The 21738-nt window shown below is 40.5% G+C and overlaps 2 protein-coding genes across 2 annotated transcripts; both read right to left on the reverse strand.

Annotated features, from left to right (window-relative positions):
- Positions 1 to 1847: 1847 nt before the first annotated feature.
- Positions 1848 to 6955, reverse strand: sft2d2a (SFT2 domain containing 2a). Its single transcript, XM_062997061.1, has 8 exons — positions 6867 to 6955; positions 6575 to 6664; positions 5436 to 5521; positions 5266 to 5347; positions 3449 to 3484; positions 3202 to 3260; positions 3080 to 3109; positions 1848 to 1899 (listed from the first exon to the last, which is right to left on the reverse strand). Exons 1-8 carry the CDS (start codon positions 6933 to 6935, stop codon positions 1848 to 1850), a joined length of 504 nt encoding a protein of 167 aa, XP_062853131.1. The 5' UTR covers positions 6936 to 6955.
- Positions 6956 to 8993: 2038 nt separating this feature from the next.
- tmem45a (transmembrane protein 45a) lies at positions 8994 to 20548 on the reverse strand. The gene is made up of 6 exons (XM_062997062.1): positions 20466 to 20548; positions 15347 to 15557; positions 11914 to 12126; positions 11645 to 11829; positions 11391 to 11533; positions 8994 to 9440 (listed from the first exon to the last, which is right to left on the reverse strand). The coding sequence occupies exons 2-6, from the start codon at positions 15540 to 15542 to the stop codon at positions 9344 to 9346; spliced, it is 834 nt and encodes a 277-aa protein (XP_062853132.1). The 5' UTR covers positions 15543 to 15557; positions 20466 to 20548; the 3' UTR covers positions 8994 to 9343.
- Positions 20549 to 21738: the final 1190 nt, after the last annotated feature.

The raw sequence follows: 21738 nt of genomic DNA on the forward strand, positions 1-21738 counted from the left end.
CGGCTTGGGACCGGCACTACAATGCACTGGTTTATGCATCCTAGCAGCTAGGTACCTATAGGACAATTCAGTGTCTCCAATTCACCTCACTGCATGTTTTTGGACTGTGGGAGGAAACCAGAGCACCCGAAGAAAACCCACACAGACACAGGAGAACATGCAAACTCCGCACAGAAAGGACCCGGACCGCCCCACCTGGGGATCAAACCCAGGACCTTCTTGCTGTGAGGCAACAGTGCTACCCACCAGTGTTTCTTCTGATATATGTTTGTAATTGTACATTTTAATGCATTTACTAATCACCACTCACATTCAAGAGGTTAATCAACAACAAAATAAATAATTTCAGCAACATGTGTTACAAACATCACTAAACATCAGTTAAAACCCCTGATTTTATATTGTCTAAGTGAAAATAAGTAACCTCCACAGAGAAGAAACTTCTACACAATAATAAATAACGACTGTTTATTAGTTTCATTTGTAAAATGCTTATTGCACATTTAATCATTTAAAAAATCCCAGTATGTAAAACTTAGCAAATAGATTTGAATACTTAAATATTTTTAATTTGTTACCTATACAGTGTTTTTTTTTACTTGGACATTTACCAAGAGTGTTCTGTTTTGCATAAGACATTGGTCCACTTACATTTGAAAGAAAAAAAAGTCTTATTTTATTTGTCTACAACTGTATTTATTATTTTGGCCCTACTAATTTTGTAGTTATGTTCTCAGATCCATTTCATTCCAGGCCTTCTGGGTACTGTTAACAACACATATGCAGGCCGCTCAGGTGGCACAGTGGTAAAAATACACGCTGGAACCAGAGCTGGGATCTCGAATACATCGTATCAAATCTCAGCTCTGCCTGCCGGCTAAGGCTGAGCGGCCACATGAACAACGATTGGCCTGTTGTTCAGATGGGCGGGACTAAGCCGGATGGGGTCTCTCTCTCTCATGACTGGTGCAATTACGAACCTCTGCTGGCTGATTGATGGCGCCTGCACAGAGATGAGAAAAGAGTGCTCTCAGGGTGTGTCTCTCCGTACACAACGCTGAGCTGCGCTGCACTCGTCAAAGTGCAGGTGATAAGATGCATACGGCATGCTGCCCACATGTCGGAGGGGGCGTGGGTTAGCTTCGTTCTCCTCAATCAGAGCGGGGATCGGCATTGGTGGAGAGGAAGCATGACGCAATCGGGCAATTCGACGCGCTAAAAGGGAGAAAAAGGGGAGAAAATGCATAAAAAAAAACACATATGGAAATCTTAAAATCTGCAAAACCAAAGACAAGACTTGGACACTATGGTTTACTTGCAGATTTGTAAATACTGAATTTTGTATTCAATAATTAACACTGTCATTTGAAGCACTACACTAAAAGATGAACATTACTTGCTAGCAAAATTAGTCACATACTGTATTGGTCACCTACCCTCACAGTAAATACTAAATTGTGGATTTGATTTTTCCAGAAGATTATTTCAAGGAACATATAACATCTTTAAAAGCTTACATGGGTTTGACCATCAAAGTAGTCTAGCTTTCACAGTGGGTGTATAAGGTGTATAAGTACAGTGTAGAATACAAAGATTTCCGTAGCCCTTTACACATAAGTTAGACCTAACCCTAACAACCTAAGCCTAAAGAGCACATCCCACACACCAATACCATCTGTATCATTATTTCTGGTTTCACAACACCTTTAAACAGGCAGAAATAAAATCATATTGGGCCCAGATTATGTGCAAGAATCCAAAGAAAGTTCAGTATATAAGTTATCCAATGTGGATCCTGGACCAAACTGAGGAGTTTGGAAAGGGGAATCCTGAGGTAAATGAAATCTTCATTTTATACACATGGAGCACGTCATGGAAAAGAACTTCAGTATGGCATCTCTATTAACAATGGAGAGAAAGAAGAATTAGGATTTGTTTACACAGTTTCCCTTTTTCACATCAGAAATTGGTTTACCTTATAGACTATACGTGTTATTGTTTCCAGACTAAACCACCAATGTAATTTAAAGGGATTCAATGTACAAACACAATTTCAAAGAAGTTAGGACTACAAAAAAATGTAATTAAACACAGTAATGAAACTATAGCATGTATTAAAGTAAAACACAAGATATTGAATTTACTATTTACCACTGAGTTACGTCACACACACACATAATATACACTGATCAGCCATAACATTAAAACCACCTCCTTGTTTCTACACTCACTGTCCATTTTATCAGCTCCACTTACCATATAGAAGCACTTTGTAATTCTATAATTACTGACTGTAGTCCATCTATTTCTCTACATACTTTTTAACCTCCTTTTACTCTGTTCTTCAATGGTCAGGACCCCCACAGGACCACCACAGAGCAGGTATTATTTGGGTTGTGGGTCATTCTCAGCACTGCAGTGACACTGACATGGTGGTGGTGTGTTAGTGTGTGTTGTGCTGGTATGAGTGGATCAGACACAGAAGCGCTGCTGGAGTTTTTAAATACCGTGTCCACTCACTGTCCACTCTATTAGACACTCCTACCTAGTTGGTCCACCTTGTAGATGTAAAGTCAGAGACGATCGCTCATCTATTGCTGCTGTTTGAGTTGGTCATCTTCTAGACCTTCATCAGTGGTCACAGGACGCTGCCCACGGGGCGCTGTTGGCTGGATATTTTTGGTTGGTGGACTATTCTCAGTCCAGCAGTGACAGTGAGGTGTTTAAAAACTCCATCAGCGCTGCTGTGTTTGATCATACCAGCACAACACACACTAACACACCACCACCATGTACCTGAGAATGACCCACCACCCAATAATACCTACCCTGTAGTGGCCCTGGGAGAGTCCTGACCATCGAAAAACAACATGAAAAGGGGCTAACAAAGCATGCAGAGAAACAAATGGACTACAGCCAGTAATTGAAGAACTACAAAGTGCTTCTATGTGGTAAGTGGAGCTGATAAAGTGGACAGTGAGTGTAGAAACAAGGGGGTGGTTTTAATCTTGTGGCTGATCAGTGTATATATATATATATATATATTTCATTTGTAAATATTGTAGAAACCTGAACACACCTTGCAAATGGAATGTACGAAAGTCCATACCTGTAAACAAAAAAAACCTCATAATGGTTTAAAAGAGCAGTAATGTTGTTAAATATCATTATATCAATATTATCTTTCACAAAAAAACCTACCACGTAAACGCAAGAGATTGCAAAATAACAAACAGCAACGCCAGCCCAAAGATCTTCCACTAAAAGACAATTTTTGAAAATATATTTAAGACCATTAGTAATATTTCCTAATTAATAATAATAACTTTGTGCTGACAAATTAAGCCATAAAACTATTTTTACTGAGACTGTTAAAGTGTAAAAGTAGTGCTAAAATTCTGCATGTAAAGATGATTAAGCTGCTGTGAAAAATTTATTACGTACTCACCCAAAATGCTGCACACAGTGTCAGCACTAAACATGCCTAAACATGAAAAAGACAGATTAATATAACTTAAATGTATTCAGTAATAAAATACCAATAAAATGATTTAATTTGATAATATGACTGCTGTATCCTGTAGGGCAGAAATGATTGCTGCACAACAACATGGTCAGAACAGAAGGTGTTGGATGTTTTCTTCTTAACAGAGTTACAGTAACAGACTTTTGTCATATCGAGTCAGCTGCACAGAACAAGGTGGAGGCTTGTCTCCAGCATGAAAGACACATACCGCCACCTAGTATTCTAATGTATGTCTGTGACCCACAGTTAGCAACATTACGTTTGCAATTGACAGGAGCTGCAGGTCTTACATGTGATAGAAAGCAGCCAAAAGAAATGTGAGCGTGTCAGCTGAATAGATGGTACAAGATGTGCTGTAATAATTTGCGAATACCGATTTGCACATACCAACACTGTTTTTCACATTTGCAGATTAAAACTAACAATTTCAAAATGTGCTTTCACATTTGTTTGTTTGTTTATTAGGATTTTAACGTCATGTTTTACACTTTGGTTACATTTATGACAGGAACGGTAGTTACTCATTACACAAGGTTCATCAGTTCACAAGTTTAATGTCAAACATTTTTTTATCTTCCATTAACCTGACTGCATGTCTTTGGACTGTGGGAGGAAACCCACGCAGACACGGGGAGAACATGCAAACTCCACACAGAAAGGACCCGGACCACCCCACCTGGGAATCGAACCTAGGACCTTCTTACTGTGAGGCGACAGTGCTACCCACTAAGCCACTGTGCCGCCCCAGCAGTAAACTGCGCTATAGCTCACTAGCCCATGGATCCAGGGTTCCAATTCCCAGTGGTGCTATCGACTGGTGCGGCCCAGAATAAGTGGTGGTAAAACATGGGAATAAAATTAAAGTTATGATGATTTATTTGTACTTTCCATATATATATAGTGACTTTCAATTTCACATTGATGTTTGAATTCAAAAACTAAATCTAGAGATTCGAGGGTAGTTACGTAGGGCAGTGGTAGCCATATGTACTGGAACAGTAGATTTGAATTGTATTTAGTCACAAGCATAAGTTGCTTTAAATAAAATGAATGTAAATGTTATTGTATTAAGCCAATAAATTACGGAACCACAATAACATGAGTTTTTAAACAGCTGCCTCTACAGCTCTCTTCTGTCTGTTCTACAAGAAAGTTTTGCTTCTACAGAAAAAGGCAATTCTTTGCCCTTATGTACATGCTATAATTAATTTGAAAATAAGAAAGCTAGACACACACCAGATATTAAAAACAGCCCTCGTAACCTCTTAACTAAACTAAAATGTTTAAGGATTGATTCAAAGAAACTGGGCAGCAAGGTGGCTAAGTGGGTAGCACTGTCACCTTACAGCAAGAAGGTCCTGGGTTCGATCCCCAGGTGGGGCGGTACGGGTCCTTTCTGTGTGAAGTTTGCATGTTCTCCCTGTGTCTGCGTGGGTTTACTCCGGGTGCTCCGGTTTCCTCCCACAGTCCAAAGACATACAAGTGAGGTGAATTGGAGATACTAAATTGTCCATGAGTGTGTTCGACATAACCTTGTGTGTGAACTGATGATTCTTGTGTAATGAGTAACTACCGTTCTTGTCATGAATGTAACCGAAGTGTAAAACATGACGTTAAAATCCTAATAAACAAACAATCAAACAATTCAAAGAAACAAAAATGCATCAACACAGTGGTTAGAATTAGGGAATTAATTCTAAGCACTAATGCCACATGGATTGATAGTAAAATGAACTTACAGTCATCATAATTGTAGCTAATGCTCTAGTTTTATCAAACATCCTTTTGAGCTGCTTCATTGGTCCCATCAGAAACATGGTGCTGCGTGACAGAACACATTTCAACAATTTGTTAACCATTTTTATTATTTAGAGTATGAAACCAATGTGTATAACCAGCCTAGACTCACCTGGCTAAGGAGCAAATGTTCCCGAATGTGTAAAACACAATAAACAGAAGCACACCTAACCTGGGGAAGAACAGACAGCAAACCCCCTATACAACAGAAACATTCAGTTCAATAACTGGTGCAAAGAATGAGAAAATTTCTCTAATATCTAACAGATTTATCATCATCTAAGACCAAAATAGTACAGACATTAAAACTCACTTTACTCAGTTGTCTAGAGATAAATTAGGTCTTTAAAATAATACGTTTTAAAATAACATGTTTTAGATAAGATTATAAAAATTAATTCTTTAGATTTGCAATTAGTAGCAAAACTTTCTTGTCGCCTCACAGCAAGAAGGTCCTGAGTTTGATCCCCAGGTGGGGCGGTCTGGGTCCTTTCTGTGCGGAGTTTGCATGTTCTCCGCGTGGGTTTCCTCCGGGTGCTCCGGTTTCCTCCCACAGTCCAAAAACATGCAGTCAGGTTAATTGGAGACACCGAATTGTCCTATATGCACCTAGCCGCTAGATGCACAAACCAGTGCATTGTAGTGCCGATCCCAAGCCCGGATAAATAGGGAGGGTTGTGTCAGGAAGGGGCGTTCGGCGTAAAAATTGTGCCAAATCAATGCGGATCATGATCCGCCGAGAACCGACCCCGCAACCGAACGGGACAAAGGCCGAGGAAGAAGAAGAAGTAATAATTGTACCAATTGTTTATTCGTTCTGTATAACCAACACAATGTGGTTTCTTCGTTTGATTAAAAACATAACAACTAAGAAAAAATCGAGCAAAATGGAGAAAAAAAATAGTCTGGCTAAAACTTCATTACATATCTGAGACAAGAGGGGTAGATTCACTTGATATCACAAGAGTCGATTCACTTGAGAATCAATTTACGCTGGAGAAAACATTAAGTCGACTCAGTTAAAACGTCTTTGAAAAGAATCGATTCGTTAGTGAATCACATAACTACTTTAAAGGTCGTATTGACGATGGAATGCATTTTTCTTCAGTCACATTCCTCATATCAGGTCAGACCGGCATCACAGCCCAACCTCATTCAAACAGCATGTTTGGTATTAAGCTTTGGACGTCTGAATTAATATTTAGACTCTTTTTGACATGGACATTCAACCCAACTCCAAAACATACGAACCAGAACGGAGCACAAAACTCCAATAACCAAACAGGCGACGAATCCTTTCACTCGTGTTCCCCATCCCAGCGTGGAGGCTTCATCCACTGCCTAGAGACATCATCATACAGCCAAATAACCAACATTTTACTTCATTTTACACTTCAGAGACTTTATACAACAACAAACACTGCTCCAGTATAAAGCACAAATAAAAACAACTCAGATTTATTTCATTTACATTTCTTTAACTTTGAATATACATAATAAATACGTAAGTTTAGCTCGTCCAATAGAAAAAGAACTACTTTACCTGCAGTATATTAGATGAACCGTCATCGTTCCCGTCGTTACCACTCAACACCGACCTTAGTTTATCCATAAACTTCAGTATTAATCAGGTCTCAGACGTCTGTGTTTATTTCATTAATATTTTAAGTAAATCTTTGAAGGTTTATCGGTTCACGGACAGGTAAATGATAACATGTACACCTGATCCACGCTGTAAATGAGCCTGTTGCTCAGCAGCGCCACACAATGGTAGTCAATATTATAACCACTTAATTCCCCTCAGCAGAAATGCCACTTGTTGCTGCAATGGTATTATGAGCAGTGGCGGCTCCTGCCAAATCTCTCAGGTGGGGCAATTGTTGCGATGATGGCCAAGGTCACCCGTTCAATGGGTAAATTAAAGCTTAAATAATTAACATCTTAAGTAATCTGTCAGTTTGCCCTCACAAATAACCTTCATGGTCTAATCAAACCCCGCTCTGTACCACGCAACCTCCGAGCCACTAGTCTCGCTCGACTTGATCCTCCACCCAGGACTAGAGGAAGATAAGCATCAAGGCTCTTCTCTGTACTGGCACCCAAATGGTGGAACGACCTTCCTCTGAACATCTGAGTCTCCTGCTGTCTTTAAAAAACGATTAAAAACCTTCTTTACCTTTTTACTAAGCACTTAAGCTGACTTGTACTTATTTACTAACACACTTTTCCATTTAAAACATACGGAACGGAACACAACTCAACGCTGATTGGACTACGATATTCAGAGGCAAGACAGACTGTCCAGAACAGTCTCAGCTGTGATAGAAAAATGTATTCCCTTTCGCCCTTTGGTGGTGCGTCGCCCGATCGCCCTAAGGAACGAGCCGCCCCTGATTATGAGTACTAATTTTGTACTAGGTTGTATTATTTTCACATAAGAAAGTACACCATACTTGTATTATTATCACATTAGAAATTACACTATACTCATCTGAGGTACATAAACCTTACTGTATACATTACAGTATATACCATCTTGCCTTGTGTCATTCTCCACTGACGCACATGGCCTTGATTGTTCCTTTTACCAGACAGATATTCAACTTCTCAAGATGTTTATCATGTTATTTTCTGCTTCCTGTCAATCACAGTGTCTGATATTTAGTGTAACGTGGATGGTAGTTATCTGTTTTAGCTATACCTTTATACTCACACACATTTAATCATTAGTATATAATTGCATTTATGTCTAATAAACCTTAGAACATATGTTTTGTTCCTTCTTATTGATCTCCTGGCACCATGAGGAGTAAAATGAACCACGACGAATGATAACACTTAGAAATAAGTAGTCAGGATTGAACCTTAAACAAATCTATGAACGTTATTAACTGCAGTCAAGTGAATGTGGCTTCACTTACCACATAGGAGCACTTTGTAGTTCTACAATTACTGACTGTAGTCCATCTGTTTCTCTGCATGCTTTGTTAGCCCCCTTTCATGCTGTTCTTCAATGGTCAAGAATCTCCCAGGACCACTACAGAGCAGGTATTATTTGGGTGACATGGTGGTGGTGTGTTAGTGTGTGTTGTGCTGGACTGAGAATAGTCCACCAACCAAAAATATCCAGCCAACAGCACCCCGTGGGCAGCATCCTGTGACCACTGATGAAGGCCTAGAAGATGACCAACTCAAACAGCAGCAATAGATGAGCGATCGTCTCTGACTTTACATCTACAAGGTTGACCAACTAAGTAGAAGTGTGTAATAGAGTGGACAGTGAGTGGACACGGTATTTAAAAACTCCAGCAGGGCTGCTGTGTCTGATCCACTCATACCAGCACAACACATACTAACATTAACAATTGCTCCTAACAGGTGTTAAATATCAGTTATATAAAGGAAAATATATGCTTCCAACTTTGCAGCAACAGGAAGGCTCTTTCTGTTCTAGTATGATGACTGTGCCTGTTTACAAAGCAAGATCTATAAAAAAATAAAGCTTGGTTTAAATAAACTCCAAAGCTAGGCCCTGATCTCAGTCTCACTGATCAGCTCAGTGTGTAATGTATGAAAGCACATACATTTTATGTAAATTTTAATAAATCCTTTAAATACAACTTTTATCAGTTTTAAGTCTTTTCTTTAAAAAACGAAATGATTGCACCAGAGAGATTTGTCCATAAATTATCAATAAAATAACAATAATAAGAAAGAGAAGATTAGAAGACGCTGGTGTTTAAACCGACAGTACGTACAGTATACGATAATAAACCAGGTCATAGAAAGCTATGAAATGCACACCATAAAACGTTTCAGTTCTTCAGTTCTGAACAACAGAACTGCGTGTTGTGCCACTGACCACTGAAAAGTTAAAAGTACAGATGAGGCAATATACTCGGTCTCAGCCACCAAGTACAGTGGAATCGCACGTGTCCAGGGAGTCTCATACTGGTGTTCAGAGTCAGCTTTAAAGCTTGTCTTCATGAAAACAGCTGACTGTACATCAGGAACAGAGACTTATAGAGCCTCGTCTTCAGAATCTCCTTCTCTTTCACATGGTTTTAGAAGACGCATCTCCATAGGTTGCATTCTCTTGAGTTTGGAACGTAAAATACTGGGAAAGAAAACACAGACATTGGTGGGTTTAGAAACTCAGTGAGTAAACACAGGCATAATAAACAGAAGGAAAAGTGATACTTTGCAGCAGCAGTTTGTACAAGGCCCTTTCCTGTTTCTGCATGACTGTGTTTTGACTGTATAATGAACGGTCCATGGACACATCGTTAACAAGCTTGGTTTAAAGGAACTCCAGAGGCACGCACAGAGCCCTGACCTCAACCTCACGGAACAACTTTGGGATAAACTGGGATACTGGTTGTGAGCCAGGCATTCTTGCCTACTGTCAGTGCAGGACCTCAAAAATGGTACTTGACTGCATGGAGACTCTCCAAAGTCTTTTTCAGGACAGTAAAGGCTGTTCTAGTCACAAAGTGGGAGTCAATCCATATTAATGCTCATGGTTTTGAAATGGGATGTCTAACAAGCTTATGCTAAGATCTCCACAAAATAGGTTTGGCCATGTAGTGTATAAAAACATAAGGTAAAAATGTTTGCCCCTTAGGACTACAGGACTCAAAATGCATTCCATTGTTTGCCTTTTGCATAATTACATTACACTAAATAACTTACATTGGGGTGGATTGGTCTTGAGGAATGTAGAGTCCTAGCAAATTTGAAAAATCTGGATTGGGGTTTGATCCTCACCTCTGGTCACTGTCTGTGGACAGTTTTGCATATTTTCTGTGTCTGGGTTTCTTCTGGCTACTCTGTTATATTTGCCACCTCTTGAAAAACATGCAAAAGTTAGATTGGCTGCTCTCAATTACCCCAGGCTGTGAGTGAGGAACTGATTGAGTGTGTGATTCTTAAATTAAAGCCCTGTACAGGGTGTGTTAATATTTGAGCCTAGTGTTAACTGGTATTCCCAGGACCTGCCATAAGCTTTAACCTTATAATAAAGTACACTACATGGCCAAAAGCTAAAAGTTGTAGCCTAGGGCAGTTGTAGCCTAGTGGTTAAGGTACTGGACTAGTAACCAAAAGGTTGCCGGTTCAAGTCCTACCACTGCCAGGTTGCCACTGTTGGGCCCCTGGGCAAGACCCTTAACCCTCAATTGCTTAGATTGTATATTGTCACATCTGTAAGCCACATCTAACCCTAACCCCCCCCCCCCCCCCCCCCCCCCCCCCCCCCCCCCAAATTGGATAAGAGGATAAAAAAATGAATGAATGAATATTTACATTACACTAAATAACTTACATTGGAGTGAAATGGTCAGTGTTGTGTTATAGCAAATATGTAATCTGGATCTAGGTTTGACCCTTATCTCTGGTCACTGTCTGTAGGCAGTTTTGCATTTTCTGTGTCTGGGTTTCTTCTGGCTACTTTTTTGTTTTTTGTTTTACTTCTTGAAAAACATGCAAAAGATAGATTGGCTGCTCTCAATTGCCCCAGGTTGTAAGTGAGTAAGCAATTGGGCGTGTGTGTCTTAAATCAAAGCTCTGTATGGGGTTACTGCTTGAGCCTAGTGTTAACTGGTATACCCAGGACCTGCCATAAGCTTTAACCTTATGGTACACTGCAAGGCCAAAAGTTGTAGCCTAGGGCAGTTGTAGCCTAGTGGTTAAGGTACTGGACTAGTCCTACCACTGCCAGGTTGCCACTGTTGGGCCCCTGGGCAAGACCCTTAACCCTCAATTGCTTAAATTGTATATTGTCACAACTGTAAGCCAAGCTCAAAGCTCTGTATGGGGTTACTGCTTGAGCCTAGTGTTAACTGGTATACCCAGGACCTGCCATAAGCTTTAACCTTATGGTACACTGCAAGGCCAAAAGTAGTAGCCTAGTGGTTAAGGTACTGGACTAGTAATCAAAAGGTTGCCGATTTATCATCAAATAAATGATGTGCTAAAACTTCACTTTAGATGGATGTGTATGCATCAGTTCATAGATCCGAAAACAAAGCTAACATGAATTGGAATTGTAAACAGTTCACATGCTCACCATGTAACAGTGGTGAGCACTACAGCCACAGTGATGAGGGCAAATGCTAGGTGCCAGCTGTAACACATGGTAATGAACATCATGTTGTTGTGGTCAGACAAATCCCACTTCACCTCACTGGGAGGGTACAGCACAAAGGCAATCTGTTTAAAAAAGAGACATGGCATAACAGCATAAAGTTACAATTTAAGCAAGGACATCTTTAAGCAAGCACCATCTTTAATTTGCATATGCACACTTTCAAACCAGCTGACCTGCCAAAACCAGCTGCCCTGCAGCAAACAAAGAGCAGCACGTAGCAGCTCCAGCAGGACGTTTCCCCTGTGGAAGACCTCCAGGAGGCAGACGGCGGCTCCTCCGAACACTGCGTACAGCAACAGCATGTGCACGTGGACATCCAGCATGTCTCTGCCATGCAGATGATAAAGGAATAGGAATCCTGCAAGAGACATTCGATTTAGCTTACATGACATGGATCATCTGACACATCAAGTTTATTTATGCCAGAAAGTTGAATGCCTACCTTCGTTAAAAAAAGCAAGGCCCAGAAGTAAGCGATCTAATGCCAGAGGTGCTGCATCTGTACAGTGGACAATAAGGGACGTAGCCCCAGCCAGAGCGAAGAACAAGTACATGGCTGTGTGCTGCCAGTTCATCAGTTTTTCCCAGTGCTGAGTGGAAGAGTCATACAAGTGAAACTTTGGTCCATTCACTGCAAACTGCTCGGCTAGTATACCTGTTTTAGCACATGGAATATTAACGTCATCAACTGTTCCTGTCAATGTTAGCTTTAGATTTACAGAATCTGCTTCAGATTTTTGGCACCTTTGGTACAAATGGGTAAAACTCACTCACTCACTCACTCACTCACTGTCTTCAGGCATTGTTTAATGAATCAACAGTGTTAATTTGCAAACAAAATGTTTTCAAAACATGCTCTCAAATTAATGATAAAAACAGGTAAGAGAGATCCCATCAGTTATTTGAAATAAGTTGCAGACAACCCGAATGAAGCAGTTTTACCCTGGGAATAAGTTGCACAGCTATACTTCACACAAGAAAAAACTCCTTAGCCAACAGAAGCCAACACTTTACCCAGCTGTTTCTCCCCTCTACAACTGCAAACAACCCTGACCCATGAGGGGTGTACCTAACATCGCCCCCCTCCAACATGTGTGTAAGGAGCCGAATGCTTTTTTTCAGCTGCTTAAGACGAGCTCACACAGAGATCAGTATGCTGTTCTGAGAGTCACCCACTGATTGCCATTAATCCCTTTCTCTATGCAAACACCATCAACCAGCCAGCAGCAGCCACAGTTGCAGCAGTATTGAGGAATGCAGCTTTAAAAATTTATTATGTTTTGCTTTAGTCTGAAGTGTATAAATGTTTGCTCACAACACTCTGGTCTAATGTTTCCATGTAACAAAATTTTGACAAAGTTTCCTTTTATTATTTCTCTTAAAAATAAAATAAAATACTGTATTTGTGATTATCTTTTATGTATCTAAATAATGAATGCCCTTTTACTTCTGAGGTAGGCAAAACAATTTTGAATTAAGCCCAATTTGGCTGAAAAACACCGAATTTGGCAACCAGGCGTATAGCGCCAGTGACGTCAACCAGGCGAGGTGTATAGCGCCAGTGCCCCCTGCTGTTTAAAGTGAATATCGATTCTTTTTACATGTCAAATCGATTTGAATCGTAGAACTTTTGAATCGGTTATTAACTGTCTTGTGGTGAATCGTTACATCCCTAGTGTTTACTTTTACTTTTTTTTTTTTACTTAAGAACTAAATCTGTGGCAAGAAACCACCTTGCTGTATCCACAGCTCTGATAATATTCCCTAATACTGTAACAAGCAGTTGTGGTTTAGCTCTGGTGTAAGCAGTTGTGGTTTAGCTCTGGTGTAACCCTTACTTAGAAGATTGCTGCTAAATTGTTACTTACTCCAGCAGTTAACAGTTATCATCAAAACATGACTCAGTAACTGAAGCGTGATTGCCTCTCTCTTAGTTTTCTTGTTTCTGTATTTCTGTTGCAGGGCTCTGTAAACATTCAAAGCACTATTCTCTACAAAGAAAATTAACATTACCTACGCTACAGCTAAAAACTTCAGAAAAACCTTACTAAAGCATAATTACTTTGTCTGTAAAACAGAGTGTCCAAAATGACCCCTAGCTAAACCCTGTGTACACACCAGCTGAGCCTCAATTTTCCTTTTACGCACGAAATGAAACACTAAAGGAACCAGGGATGCTTTGTTCTGAAAATGCACAAATGAAATGAACCAACAATTCCACTGAACTGAGAACATCTCAGGAGGTGGTCTCAGTTCGGTTTATCTTTGGGGCTATTTACAGGATCTGAGTTTGTTTGACATGTTCACACATGCAAAAGAAACCATGACTCAGAAATCTAAAGCTACTTCAGATACTAAAATGGGGCAAGTTTATTTTTCAGACTATTTGCCCTGACATTTGTGTTTATGTGCTCAATTATGTTCAGTTACTGATTCTGAAAATTCTCAAAGCCGTTACCCAAGGGGCAGTAAAAGTTATTATGTAATTAGCTCTTGCTATTGCATCTGCAGCTGTTACCCAAAAGCACCATAATCCTAGTTAGTACCTCAAATTAGGTCCATAAATTTGAATAGATATTATAATAGAAATGGAAAACAACTTTTTTTTCCAATTTGTGCTACACATCTGCATAAGATCTTTGACTGATTGATAAAAGTACACGTGTGCAGTTTATCGCTCTAATGCCAAGTTCACACTTTCCAAGTCGTCAGGACGCTGTACAGTTCACACTACACGACTGGATCTCTTGGAATCGGGAGTCTTTCAAGTCGGTGTTGGTTTCACACTACACGACTGATCGGCGATAGAGGGTCACACACTACACCATCTATCACCAACTGGAATCGCAGGCGAGCTTCTCTGGTCTCCCAAACTACGTTTTGTCACGAAAACAAACGTGAGAAGTGACGAGAGGTTTAATGATACCACGTTCAAAAATGAACATCAACAAGTAGCGAGCGATCAAAGTTTGTGCGCTGATGTGCAGCGTACAATCAAGGAGGAAAAATAAATGAATCTGAGTGGATTTGGCTACACGAACAGCATGGATTGTTCAATAGTGAGTTGGAGGTTAATAAATATTTTTTGCAATGCAACATTGGTGTTAGGTTTTGTAGAGAACGATCAGGTCAGAAATACTGTAAAATGTGTGTGTGCCGATGTATTCTGACATAAACTATATTATGCCCCTGTCCCACCTGTTTACACACCTCCCCTGCGTTTCCCCTCACCCCTCATCGTGCATTCTCATTGGCTGTTCCACATAGCCCTCTTTGCCAGTCGGGCAACTCAAATCTAGATATTTGACAAGCTAGAAATCTTGCTTCAGTTCCGCTTGGATCGAGTTGTTGAGTAGTTCACACACAGTGATTGAGAGCCGAGTTTCGATCGCCGAGTGAACACTGAGTAGCTCCTGAGCCAGCAAATCTAGTGCTGACCAGTCGGCGAGCGAAAATCAGGGCAGAAATCGTGTAGTGTGAACTAGGCATTAGAGGGTTATAGTTTTTATTAGTACAGCTCTTATTTTTTAGTCATGTTTAGGCCACACACTTTAGACACAAACATTTACTTTATCTTTACACTAGAAAGGAACAAGTCACTGATATTTTTCATGGCTTGTCTTTGTTGGGCCTGTAGGAAGGTGCTTCTGTTTTGTTAAGGCATGGGCACTGACAAGGAAGCGCTGGTGGCCAAAACATATACAGCCGACTGAATCAGATTGACATTTGTTGTTACATTTGTTTTACATTTTACTTTATTGTCTTATAAAACCCAGGAAACGTTATGTGACAACTAGAACTAGTAGCCTAGTAGCACAGATCATAGTTTATAGCCAGACATTGGGTGAGTACGAGAAAATGTGTGTGGACCTTACCAATAACAGAGAAAGAAAGAATCACAGCCCCCTCGATGATTTCTAGACGATGCTGAGTGGCTCGTGTCGCGAGCCGTCCTGCCCCGGCATTCCTGTTTCTGCGGGTAACGTACCACAGCGAGTGCTTTACTGCCCACCACAACCCACCCATCAGAAAGAAACTGCCAGGTAGAGCGTGACCTTTAAAATTTCCCATGATGACTTACAGGCCCTGGAACACAAACACAATAATTACAAATTTGTAGACAAAATAGGAGAAAACGTATGTGATTGGAGAATAAGAGAATGACCAGAACAGTGACTGCTGTTTAAGCTAAGTGCATTAGCAATGCTCTGCAAGTAAAAATAAAAAAGCAGCAGCTGCTGGTAGAGTGAATCAGAAAGATCTGAGTTTGATTCCCAGCTTCAAAAAAGCTTTTTGTATGTTTTTCTCATGTCTGCTTGGGTTTTATCTAATCACTCTGGTTTCCTCCCACTTCCCTAAATATGCCGATGTTGGCTTGGCTGCCACTAACTATGCCACTAGGTGTAAACGCGTAAGTAATAGTTAAACCATAATAAAGTGAACGACTAAATACAAACTGTGGACTTTTGGAATACTTAAGCAAGCTATTAAAATTTTTTGGTCTGTGATATTATTATAAATTCTGCCTGTATTTATATTTAATAGTTTTTGGAAGCCACATTCCAGAACTGGGGCGGCACGGTGGCTAAGTGGGTAGTACTGTCGTCTCACAGCAAGAAGGTACTGGGTTCGATTCCCAGGTGGGGCGGCCCGGGTCCTTTCTGTGTGGAGTTTGCATGTTCTCCCCGTGTCCACGTGGGCTTACTCCGGGTGCTCCGGTTTCCTCTCACAGTCCAAAGACGTGCAAGTGAGGTGAAATGGAGATACTAAATTGTCCATGACTGTGTTTGATATAACCTTGTGAACTGATGAATCTTGTGTAATGAGTAACTACCGTTCATGTCATGAATGTAACCAAAAGTGTAAAACATGACGTTAAAATCCTAATAAATAAACATTTCAGAATTGTATTTATTCATAGGTTTTTTTTGCAGTTAACCTAAGTGTTAAAATACGGCACGGTGGCTAAGTGGGTAGCACTGTCGCCTCACAGCGAGAAGATCCCGCGTTCGATCCCCAGGTGGGGCGGTCCGGGTCCTTTCTGTGCGGAGTTTGCATGTTCTCCCCATGTCTGCGTGGGTTTCCTCCGGGTGCTCCGGTTTCCTCCCACAGTCCAAAGACATGCCGCTAGGCTAATTGGAGACACTGAATTGTCCCATAGTTACCTAGCCACTGGGATGCACAGACCAGTGCACTGTAGTGCCGGTCCCAAGCCCCGATAAATAGGGAGGGTTGTGTCAGGAACACCGGCGACCCCTAACGGGAAGAAGCCGGAAATGCCGACCCCGTAACCAAAAAACGGGACAAAGGCTGAGGAACAAGAAGAAGAACCTAAGTGTTGAAATAGCTATGAAATAAATTATAGTCTCTTTTGTATATTCTAAAAACTCTAGCGGTTGGGCACTGTGCAGCTCTGCCATGTGAGTAAACAGTGGAAAGTCAAGGAGGCCAAAATTAGAGGCAGAGTAAAAAAGAAGGGTGTGTGTTTGTGTGTAATCATAGTGAAAGGGGCAATCAGACTAAACGAGAGCCCTAAAAATAGTCCTGTGTGTGTGTGTGTGTGTGTGTGTGTGTGTTTGGCAGTGATGAACGTGAAATGTTTTCAGGAAGAAATGCACACACTTGACTTCCTTGGCTATACTCTGAATCGTGAAACTTTATTTGGGCAGAATGTGGTAATAATGCCTAGCATTTGGGTGGCTAAGTGGTAAATTGAGCTACCCTGCTATTGCTGGGATCCAGGATAAATCCCCGGCAGTGCTATCAGCTGGTTGGGCGTCTGCTTAGTTGGCTATGGGGTGGGGTGGGGGCTGTGTGAAAGAGAATGTCATAAAAAAACGAAAAAAATAATCAATGCATAGTTAAAAATGATTAATGATTATATAGTTCATTAATGATGTACATTGCTGGGATTTATTAATAATATTTCTGTAGGTATTTTCTGAATAAGACACCTTTAAAGTGCAGAGTAGTGAGTCTTATGCATGAGTTTCAGCGGCTCTGTTGACCTGGCTGGGTGTCTAACATGCACAGTTAGCTGTGGCTGAGGAAGGGAGGTTGACAGGGTTCCTCATTTGTGGTGCTGTTGTAGCCTCTAATTTCTGTGTGTCCGCTGCCGAGACTGCATGAGTGTTTTCCCCCTCACACTGCACGAGTGTTTGAAGTGGTCGCGTGTGTCTGTGGCTCTCCTTGATCAGAGCTGGGGTGTTGCAAGTGGCAGAGGACTTGCAATTTGTAAATGGAGAAATGTGTGTGTGTAATATAAAAAGATGAGTATTTATTATAAGATTATTATTGTTATACTCTGAATCAGACCTGTTTGATCTCTGTATGTAGGTAAGCCAAGCATCCTTTGTCCCCCACACTCCAGCATCATCACCATGGAGACCAGATAAACCATGGGTGCATCTACAGCAGAGTGAGCGAGGCGACTGACTGGTTGCTATTCTTTTGTTTATTTAGAATCGCTCCTGCTAAACATGCATCATGTGTATTACAGAGGTAGCAATGGAACCAATCTCAGTAAGTTTATATGGAAGTTTACAGACCAAAGCTAACTAATCAGCCCGAGCCAAAATGAAGTTTTACAGTGAATTGTGCTTACATTACATTTACATTTTCGGCATTTAGCAGACGCTTTTATCCAAAGCGACTTACAGTACTGCGACAGTATACAATCTAAGCAATTGAGGGTTAAGGACCTTGCTCAAGGGCCCAACAGTGGCAACCTGGCAGTGGTGAGGCTTGAACCGGCAACCTTACTGGACAAGTACCTTAACCACTAGGCTACAACTGCCCATTAATGTATCTATTCTGCTACCTTTAGCATGCTAACCTTACTAACTACACTTTTTTAAAACAGAAAACAGCTGACACTAAAAACAGGCATTTTTACAGTGGGTATGAAAAGTACTTGTTATTTAAAGCTGCTGTGAAAAGCCTGTGTGTCTGCTGTGCAATGAAAGCATATATAGCAGAACTTACAAAGGCATAACAAACTAACTCCCTAACTTCCACACAAACTTTAACAAGGATTTGATCAGGTTTTCTGAAAATGTAGCTACTAATTGTATTTTTTGGACCAGTATGACACTGAACTAATGCTGAACTAATGCACCAGCCTGTGAGTGCATTAAAACTATACCTTCATAAATTCAAGTTCTAAGTGTTTACATTTTTACAAAAGTCATGAAAGTGAAATGTACATGCTGCTCAGAGGTCTTATATTCTAGTCTGCCACCATAGAGTCCTGAGTTTGAGTCTTAGCTGTGCCACAAAACTGGCTGGGCACTCAACAATAATAACTGGTTGTGTAAGACAGGAAAGGCTGAATGGATTCTTTTAGTCACCAAATTTAAGTGTGGTAAAATTTCCAAATTGCAGTACATCAAGGTTAATGTCAGCTCATGTAAAAACACAAGGTGAAAATAAAGCTGACCAAGAAAACAGGAAAAAAACAAAAACCCGGTAGAGCAACATATTACTAAACCTAATGTCGATTTTCTATCAGTAACATAAAATTAAAAACTTTTTTTTTTTTTTAGCCTGGTCAGGGTCACGGTGTGTCTGGTTCCATCTGGAATCCTTGGGTTCAAGGTATGAGCACAGCCTGGTCAGGGCACCAATCTATTGCAAAGCTTTAGCCAGTGAGGGACTATTCAGTCATCTCCAGATGAGGAAGCAAATCATGTCTGTAGTCACTCGGCCTGCCAATAAAAGTGGACTAGCGTAATAGACCAATGTGCCACCCAAGCAACCATGTCCCCTCTAGTTCAGGTATATACAACTGTATACAGCCAACATCTACCTTATAGATGCACTTTGTGTAACAACTGACTGTAGTAAAAAGGTGTTTAAAACTGCCAACAACACTAATGCACCTAATACACTTATATCAGTAAAATTCTACTGGTAGTTAACTCATAAAAGGTTTATGAATGTTGTTATTAAACAGGTGTACCTAATAAAGTGGCTGGTAAATGTAAATGAAGTATCTGTCGGTCGGTCAGTCGGTCGGTCGATCGATCGATAGATCAACCATAACATTAAAACCACCTCCTTGTTTCTACACTCACTGTCCATTTCATCAGCTCCACTGACCATATAGGAGCACTTTATAGTTCTACAATTACTGACTGTAGTCCATCTGTTTCTCTGCATGCTTTGTTAACCTCCTTTCATGCTGTTCTTCAATGGTCAGGAACCCCACAGGACCACCACAGAGCAGGTATTATTTAGGTGGTGGATCATTCTCAGCACTGCAGTGACACTGACATGGTGGTGGTGTGTTAGTGTGTGTTGTGCTGGTATGAGTGGATCAGACACAGCAGCGCTGCTGGAGTTTTTAAATACCATGTCCACTCACTGTCCACTCTATAAGACACTCCTACCTAGTTGGTCCACCTTGTAGATGTAAAGTCAGAGACGATCGCTCATCTGTTGCTGCTGTTTGAGTCGGTCATCTTCTAGACCTTCATCAGTGGTCACAGGACACTGCCCACGGGACGCTGTTGGCTGGAATTTTTTAGTTGGTGGACTATTCTCAGTCCAGCAGTGACAGTGAGGTGTTTAAAAACTCCATCAGCGCTGCTGTGTCTGATCCACTCATACCAGCACAACACACACTAACACACCACCACCATGTCAGTGTCACTGCAGTGCTGAGATCATCCACCACCTAAATAATACCTGCTCTGTGGGGGTCCTGGGAGAGTCCTGACCATTTAAGAACAGCATGAAAGGGGGCTAACAAAGCATGCAGAGAAACAGATGGACTACAGTCAGTAATTGTAGAACTACAAAGTGTTTCTATATGGTCAGTGGAGCTGATAAAATGGACAGTGAGTGTAGAAAGTACTTATCCAGCCTATGTAATTCAGCTTTAACAAAACTTTCAGATTGATATTAAGAATTTACAAAAAACCCTAAATAAAAACATAGTAAATTAAAAGTATAAAGTAGAATAGCCTTAAAAACAAAACATTATTTTCTTACCTTATACAGGTGAGGTAAAGAATGAGGAGTTTGTTAAGTAACCCAGACCTCTCGCGTTTTGCTTGTTAAATAAAACCTTGAACCATTATAAACTTTTCCACACACCCGAACATCATCACATAAATCTAAATCCACTGCTATAATTCCTCTAAAACACTTTATTTACACTAAATTGCACTTCATTACTCTCCGCTCCTTCACTCTCTCCAGCTGTTGCTGCTGCACACTTGAGTCCCTTTTGGAATAATTTAAACCGTTATTTTAAAGGCTCCACCCATCAGACCAACGATTGGATCACACCTACAAGTTACGTCATTTTACTGCTTTCTAATTGGCTTAGGGACCAGTCAATCAAACATTGGGCTCGCGTTCCACGTGTGCATTCTTACTCCAGCAACATCTTGAGAATCGAGTCAAGAGCATTCCGGATCTTTTCAGTGAGTCATATGGATTGATTCAGCTGAAATCTAGAAAACGACTCTTATATAACCTGGCAGTGGTGGGACTTGAATAGGGTTGCCAACTTTCAGAACTGGAAATAAGGAACACCCTGGGCTGGCAGGTTGGCGGAAGGCATAGGGTGGGGGTTGCTTTGGCGGGTGTTTACACCTATAAAAAATATTACGGGTCTTACACCGTCATAGGAACATTATCAAAATGTTTAATATAGGCTGTTTAACATATATTATTTTCGCTCTTTATAATAATAAATCAGAACCATATTTTAGGAAAAACAACATGCATGAAGAACATCATGTAACATTTTTTCCCAATAGTGCAAACTATTGCAAATTTCACTTAAAAAAAATAAATAAAACAGACCTGGTATTATAAAAAAAATGCTGAACATTTCTCACACTTTTTCATAAATACTTGGTTTTTTTTTTTGTCTTGTTTAGTTGATGTATTACAGTGGTCACTGTTTGAAATAAACTCAACTGTGTGGCATCTTTTGCTGGCATGTTACTTTTTTGTATTATATTTTGTTAGAATTTCATATCACATGTACACTGTCAATTTGATATTTTCTTCCACAAAGTAATTTTAGTTAACCAAACTAGATTTATTCTTAGGGTAATTTTGCTGTAGTTCAGCTTCTTCTAGTGTGGAAGTCTCAGTCTAATCTGCAGCATTTCTCTCCCATCGATAAAAATACGGAATAAATCGCGTTCCGTATCGGTTCAATACGGAACACCACGTTTAGTTTCCAAATAAGGAACGATTCCGTATTTTACGGGACGGTTGGCAACCCTAGGCTTGAACCAGTGACCTT

Source organism: Trichomycterus rosablanca, chromosome 6 (assembly GCF_030014385.1).
Source record: "Trichomycterus rosablanca isolate fTriRos1 chromosome 6, fTriRos1.hap1, whole genome shotgun sequence".
Classification (NCBI taxonomy): Eukaryota; Metazoa; Chordata; class Actinopteri; order Siluriformes; family Trichomycteridae; genus Trichomycterus; species Trichomycterus rosablanca.

What these genes read in the sequence shown, in the direction of transcription:
- sft2d2a (XM_062997061.1), bottom strand. Translation starts at nt 6,935, where the DNA reads ATGGATAAACTAAGGTCGGTGTTGAGTGGTAACGACGGGAACGATGAC. An exon ending in CAATCTCTTGCGTTTACGTG is followed by an intron (nt 3,110 to 3,201) that starts GTAGGTTTTTTT and finishes TTTTGTTTACAG; the next exon opens with GTATGGACTTTCGTACATTC. An exon ending in TCGTACATTCCATTTGCAAG is followed by an intron (nt 1,900 to 3,079) that starts GTGTGTTCAGGT and finishes CATTGTTAATAG; the next exon opens with AGATGCCATACTGAAGTTCT.
- tmem45a (XM_062997062.1), bottom strand. Translation starts at nt 15,542, where the DNA reads ATGGGAAATTTTAAAGGTCACGCTCTACCTGGCAGTTTCTTTCTGATG. An exon ending in TCTTTCTTTCTCTGTTATTG is followed by an intron (nt 12,127 to 15,346) that starts GTAAGGTCCACA and finishes GTGCTAAAACAG; the next exon opens with GTATACTAGCCGAGCAGTTT. An exon ending in CCTTGCTTTTTTTAACGAAG is followed by an intron (nt 11,830 to 11,913) that starts GTAGGCATTCAA and finishes TGTCTCTTGCAG; the next exon opens with GATTCCTATTCCTTTATCAT.